At 40.3% G+C, this 7,172-nt stretch overlaps 1 protein-coding gene across 1 annotated transcript in view; it reads left to right on the top strand.

Moving 5' to 3' along the window:
- The window catches only part of LOC144197627 (lysine-specific demethylase 2A-like), a 113,929-nt gene that overhangs the window by 86,476 nt on the left and 20,281 nt on the right, over window positions 1-7,172 (top strand). Inside the window, 3 exon segments of the mRNA XM_077718118.1 lie at window positions 4,743-4,866; window positions 6,568-6,634; window positions 6,637-6,692. Of these exon segments, the coding sequence (XP_077574244.1) occupies window positions 4,743-4,866; window positions 6,568-6,634; window positions 6,637-6,692 (247 nt within the window).

Genomic DNA, 7,172 nt, shown 5'->3' with positions numbered 1-7,172 from the left:
GCCCTGGTGTCACCAAATCGAATTCCGATTGGTTAAAGAAACAGTCTTATCGACGCTAGTTTAATGCAGCGGAGCCCGCAGAACTGATTGTGAAGGCATTGAGGCAGATTTCTGACCCTGGCAACAAATAATGGCTGAAATGTGATTGGTTAAATGCTTCAATATGTAAACACACATGTGGAAGCTGTGCAACCAGGGGGAAAAGCTATGAAAGGAAGCTAACAGACAATTTGGAATTCTTTAATAAGTATTGATGGACAGAATATATTATATGATTCAGATATTTCTTAGGCCAGCAGAGAAGGCTTTGAAGGCCCTGACGTCCCACTACTGCATTTAAGACATTAGAATCAAACCAATTAAGGTTATCTATTCAAAACAATTGCATAAGAGGTAACCCGAGTAAACAATTAAGGTCAGAAATAAAAAACAACTGCTTAAGAATTAAAACAAGCAAGCATCCATTCCGCTCAGGAATCAAAACAATTGCAAGTCTTTTCGGAGGTTGATTCGATATCGCCCTCTTCTTCGGAATCCAAGTCAAAACAATTTAAGAGTCCTTCCCCAAATATTCGTTGTGAACTTGTGACTGGGTGAGGGGTCAAACAATCAACAGTCCTTGGATCCATCAAAGAAGTCAGGGCCTGGGTGAGAAATCGAGGTTTAATCCAAATTAAACAATCAACAGTCCTTGGATCCATCTGAGAAGCCAGGGACTGGGTGAGGAGCTGAGGTTTATTCTATATCAAATAATCAACAGCTCGGAGCCAGCTGCCGTGGAGAGTGACCTTCGAGCTTGTTTCGTTAACAATTAAAGTACATATAATGATTAATATTCCACACACATATAATAATGAATGCGCACATATATAATAGTACCCAAAATAACTCCAACAGTCTGTTCCACATATACCTGAATTAAAATACCAATTACTACACGTGAACTCCCATCTCTGAACCTCTTTACCAATCATCTTATAGCCTGTCTGTTAGATGAACAAAATTGCAATCACAACGCTGTTTAAAACTGTTGTGTGTGTGCGCGTGTGCATGTGCACGTGTTGTGTGTATGTGTCTGTCTAGTATTTTTCATCGTTTATTTTCAACCTACACAAAGGATTAAAGATCGAAAATCGCCCGTGGCTACAATCTTGTATATTTGCATTTAAACTTGATATGCTTCGTACGTAGCCACTCTTTGGTTTTCCTGGCTTTGTGTGACAGTTCATTGTCATGTTGGAAGACCAAGCCATGACCCATCATCAATATTCTGACTGAAGGAAGGACGTTATTCTCCAAAATCTCACATTACATTGTTCCGCTCCCAAATATCACTCCCAAAGCAAAATGCCACCACCCTCATGCATCACAGGAGGGATGGTGTTCTTGGGATTGTACTCCTCATTATTTTTCCTCCAAACACATTCAGTGGAATTCTGACCAAAAAAATCAATTTTAGTCCCATCTGACTACAAAATCTCACATGACTCCTCTCTATTATGTAGAGAATCATTGGCAAACTCAAGACGAACCTTGACATGTGCCTATTTAATCAGAGGAACCTTTCATGCCATGCATTATATCAAACCATTCATTTATGCATTATCAACAGTCACCTTCAAAGCAAATTCTGGGCTAATTCCTCACCTTTCTTAGGAGATATCTTGTTTTAGTTCCACCGTCATGTTTCCTATTTTCTAACGATTGCTCCAACAGTGGACTTTTTTTTCCACCAATAAGGGATGAGGTACGGCGTATGTGATTGTTCACCTCTCTTAACATCATTGAGACCCCATGAGGTGATACCTTCCTTTCATGGAGCTCCACTCCGGTTGATCATGTCATGTTTAGCTGCTTCCATTGTATAATCGTGCATGATATACCGAATTTACTCGCATATAAGCCGCTTTTGTCGGGCAAAACTGATGACAGAATCGAGGGTACAGCTGATATGCGCATAAAAACACGACAGGCATAAAACTGCAAGTTGACAATGTCATGACACGATAACGTCATGACAAAATGGCGCCATGGCGTCATGACGCAAGAAAATGTGGCCGACACGGTCATTTATTTCAAAATAAAGAAAAGATAAACTGATGAAATGGTAAACAAAATGTATTTTGACGTCTATGAATATAATTAAAGGGAAAAATAAACGGTATCTTGCAAAAACGTGCTCTGACTGGGCAGACGCGAGTACTCTTGTGTTTGCTATTGCCTGCTGAGGGCACCGCCATCTTACCATGGTTAAACGTGCTCTGACCGTAGCATTTACCATGTCAGCACATCACAACAGTTAAGGCTCATCGATGGTCTTGCGGTCGATCCTTAAAATATAAACTTGTGTGTTGTGATACTGCAAGATTAGAGTCCTGATGGATGTGGGGAAAAAACTCCTTAAGCCTATTTGTCCGTACTTTGTGGGACCTATAACGTCTGCCAGAGGGCAGCAGCTGGAACACATTGTGACCAGGGTAGTATGGGTCCCCGATGATGTTCCTGGATCTGCTGAGGTAACGAGGGCTGGCAATGTCTTCCAGTTAGGGCATAGAGCAGCCGACGATTTTATGGGCAGTGATAATCACTTTCTGCATGGCCCTTGTAGTCTGCTGCCATGCTTCCAGCGTACCACACTCTGAAGCAGGACGCCAGGGTGCTCTCCACTGTGGTTCTATAGAAGGTTACCAGAAGCTTGGTGTCCAAGTTGTTCCTCCTGGGTACCCTGAGGAAATGGAGTCGTTTCCGGGCCTTCTTCACTACTGCCGTGGTGTTTGTAGACCAGAAGAGCTTATCCGTGACGTGATCCCACAGGAATTTAAAGGACTGGACCCCGTCTACACATACTCTATTTATGAGAAGTGGGGCCAGATTTCTGCTGTGCTTGCGAAAGTCCACGATTATTTATTTAGTTTGCGTGTTGTTCCGTGTGAGATTGTTCACCGAGCACCACGAGGTTTGTTGATCCCATCTCTGTAGACCCCTCCAGAGATGAGTCCGACCACAGTGGTGTCATCGGCAACTTTGATGATGGAGTTAAACTGGTGAGTTGGTGTACAGTCGTATGTGTACAGGGAGTACAGAAGAGCACTCGGTACACAGCCTTGAGAGGAGCCAGTGCTCAGTGTAATGGGGGAAGAGAGGTGGGACCAAGTCTAACAGTTTGTGGTCGGTTGGTTAAGAAGTTCTTTATGCAGCAGCAAATGGAAGAGGATAGTCCAAGGTGGGAGAGTTTGTCAGTCAGAATGTGCAGTATTATAGTGTTGAAGGAAACAATTGAAGATTTTTGTGTAAACTCCAGCCAGCTGGTCATCACAGGCTTTGAGCACCTTCCCAGGTACTCTGCCAGGGCCAGCAGCCTTCCGGTTGTTCACAGACTGCATTACCAGTCTCACTTCCTGTTCCTGAAACTTCAGTGTATTGCTGCAGGGTGGTGGTGGGGGTGTTGAGACTGGGTCTGATTTGTCAGTTTCAAAGCGGGCAAAGAACCGGTTCAGTTCCTTCCCTAGTGAGGCATCTGCGTTAACAGACATAATTATGTTATTTAATTGGCATTATGCCGTTTTCCCTGCCACATCTTCTTTGGGTTATTTTCTGTGAATTGCTCCTCAATTTTCTTTGTATATTCTGCCTTGGCCTTTTCAATGCCTCTTTTCAGCTCGTCTCTGGCAGCGCTGTATTGTACCTTGTCCCCTGCTCTGAAGGTGGTGTTACGACGTTTGATGAGTGCCTGTGTCTCCTTGGTCATCTAGGGTTTTTAGTTAGGAAAAACATGTTTCCGTTTATTAACAGTGACGTTGTCTATGCAGTTTTTTATGTAGGAAAGTACAGTGTCCTTGTAGCCCTGGAGGTTGTCGTGTTCGAAATGTTCCCAGTTGGTGCGGCAAATATAGTCCTGCAGCTGAGAAAAACCGTCCTTGGGCCGTCTTCCCTTTTAGTATAAAATAAGAGGTGGAATTATATTATATTGTGTGAATAATTTCACACAGAAGTCACACTCCTGACTAAAAAAACAACAACTGACTTATAGTCTACTAAATAAGGTACCTCACTTAATTTGTTATTCTTACAGACAAAATGTAACAAATAATTTTAAGTTTTCAATGTTTGTTTTGGTAAAGTAACAATCATTTAGAAACTACATGATTTGGTAACTCTGCCTTCCTCCATATTTTCTGGAATCCTCATTTTTATTTGGAACTAAATGTGCTACCTATTGTCTCAATACTTAGGTGTGTGTTCAACTATATTCACCTTCCCCTTTTGTCCGCTGCATATAAGGATACCTACCAATACAGTGGCAGATCTACTAATTCACAAATGCTTCTACATATGAAATATTCACGTCCAATTCAACTTTAATGTGAAACCTTTTGTTACAACATAGGAAAAAAAACAATACAAATGATGAAATATCAAACAAAATCAAACATTCACCCCAAAACTTGAATATGCTTCCTGTATCCGGTATTTTATTTTGAAAATACCATACTTGAGTTGCTTCTCTCATCTATCAACACCTCGCTGGCTTTTTCTTGGCCAAGGTAAGCTGCATCTCCATGAGGTCCGAACTGAAATTTTGTGCGAGTCCGCACAAACTGCGTGTGTGGCTACTGGCTCCCAACAGGGGAGCACGGCGCCAGCCCGACCCAAAAAGGACATACTCCAGGCGGAGGCCAGCACCGTTCCATTCACGGTAACAAGTACGGGTGGTGGTTCATGAATATCTATCTTTTTTTTAGATGTAAACGGTGTGAAGCATGTATGAGAGCTGAATGTGGAGATTGTAACTTCTGCCGAGACATGAAAAAGTTTGGAGGACCTGGAAAGCTCAAGCAAACCTGCGTGCTGCGCCAGTGTCTTTCAGTAAGTTTGTTTCTTTTTATAATGGAAAATAACAGTGAAAACAGGCTTTGAAACCATGGCAGAGTTGCCAACCTCCGTCAACTCCATTTCAGAAGTACCTTGTCCCATTTCTGGAGTATTTCCAGAGTGAATGTGATTCACGGAAAATCCATATAAAATGAAAATAAATAAAAAATAAGCGCAAGAAAATTTAAATCTAACTATTATTATCATGTTTTTATATTGATTGAAAGTGTTTTTGCAAACTATTGAAGAACAGTGATAGATCTGAAACACAACTTTAGGAGCAGGTTAAAAAAGAGTGAGATCAATTTAATATGAAAATGGTTGATTATTAAACTGCAATATGGTGAGTGAGAGCTCTAACAGTGGATTCCTGTTCAGCGCAATTTTCTTGCAACTCTAGTCGAATGACCAGTGAGTGTGTCTCAAATACAGGCAAAACTGACAGTTGTCACTCGGACTTTGGACAGATATGTTTCAGTCATTTGCAGGGCAAAACATAATTTATCAATTTCGGACAGTTGAGTATTTGTGCTGGCATGTCAACCCAATCACAAGACTTAGATTGATTATTCAGTCAGACAGTTGGGTGTTTATGCTGACATGTCAGCCATAAGGATGACTACAATCCAGTTATACTTACAAAACTCATACAATATGAACAAGCAATTGCAAAGAGTCTTTGTCTTACCTTACAAACAGCATATTGAAAATTAGTTAAGCTTTGTGTTTGGGTCCTTCGTGTGTTTTACAGTCGGTAATTCCAACGTGTCACACTGAAGTCGCACTTGCATATTCTGCAATGTGCAAATGTCGTTGCTTTGAAAATGGCTTCAAGATATGATATTTCGTCAAATACGAACCAATAAACCTCTGCGAGTGTCTGGGTTTGTTATTAGAAGTGTCAACAAAATTGCCATCCATTTCACTGAACCCGAGCAGGCATTTTGATAAGACCTACCAGTGCTGTGTACTACCTTGAGAACAACCCCAGAAATGATGGGATTTGTTTCAAAACAAAAAGACTGGTGGTTTAGACGGCCTTAATAATACTTAATTCCCCTTGTAAAAAATGAAAAAAGAAAACAAAAACGTTAAAGCGATAAAAGCTACCTATATGATTGATAGCAAATCATTTGTCAGAACTTGTAACTCGGATGATTCACAATGCTGCACTCATTTACAATGCAGTGAATTCAAGATGGCAGAAGCCGCAGTGATGGTGTGAATTTACTCAAATTAGAAATTTGGTACTTTTCTGAAATGGTTTCTTTAAAAAAATTAAGTGAACATTTTTGGGGACTTCCGGAGTTTAGAGAGGTTGGCTGGAGTTTGCGGTGCATTTCCGGAGAAACTCTGTTATTCCTAGGAATAAATCATTGACTGTTTGCATTCACAATTTCATTTAATGAATCAAAACATGGATGGGCAGATTAACATTTCATCTTAAACTTGATTTATTAGACTAGCGGAAGATAAGCAATCTGAATGAACGCAGGTGCAAAACCTTGGGCATTTTGTTGATTTGACTAACTTATTTAGAATTAGTAAATTAAAAACCAAAATTGACAGGTGAACTTATCAGACATTGAACCAAAAAATGTTCAGTGAATAAGTGCTAGTCTTATGAATCACACCGTTTAGAAAAATACAATAAATTGTCTTTTTGTGACTTTAATTTTCTTTTCTCGATGTCAGCCAGGACTTCCACTGTCTGCTCTTTGTGAAATATGCAAGGAGCCTAACCAAGATGAAACCGGAGATAACTCTATCTGATGGAATGTTCCAACTGTGCACAAATAGTCCACCCTTCTTGCCTTATGGTATAATTTATTTGTTTTTCATTTTTTTGTACATTGTGCCCCTGCAAATTTATGTTTTGGGAATTTCATGACAATCAGTAACGTTTAAAAAACGTTGAATAGTTCGAAAAGCAGTTTTAATGTGTTATACATGTTCTACATTTATGATTGAATTGAAATCAGAGCAAACTGGTTTTAAATAGGTGTTAGTCTGCTGGTTCCGTGTAAATGAGGACAGAAAAAAAAGGAATTGTTGTATCTAACGTTTTTAATCATTTATTGTAACTTTTGACATCCATAATCAATTAGTTATTATTGCATTGGGTAAGAAACCATAATTCAGGATGTTGATTTTTACAAATTTGATCGAGAGCGAGCGAGCGAGAGAGAGAGAGAGAGAGAGAGAGAGAGAGAGAGAGAGAGAGAGAGAGAGAGAGAGAGAGAGAGAGAGAGAGAGAGAGAGAGAGAGAGAGAGAAGAGAGAGAGAGAGAGGAGTGACGA

The sequence above is a fragment of the Stigmatopora nigra genome, chromosome 6, assembly GCF_051989575.1.
Source record: "Stigmatopora nigra isolate UIUO_SnigA chromosome 6, RoL_Snig_1.1, whole genome shotgun sequence".
Taxonomy (NCBI): Eukaryota; Metazoa; Chordata; class Actinopteri; order Syngnathiformes; family Syngnathidae; genus Stigmatopora; species Stigmatopora nigra.
This window is presented reverse-complemented; position numbering and strand designations above follow the sequence as displayed.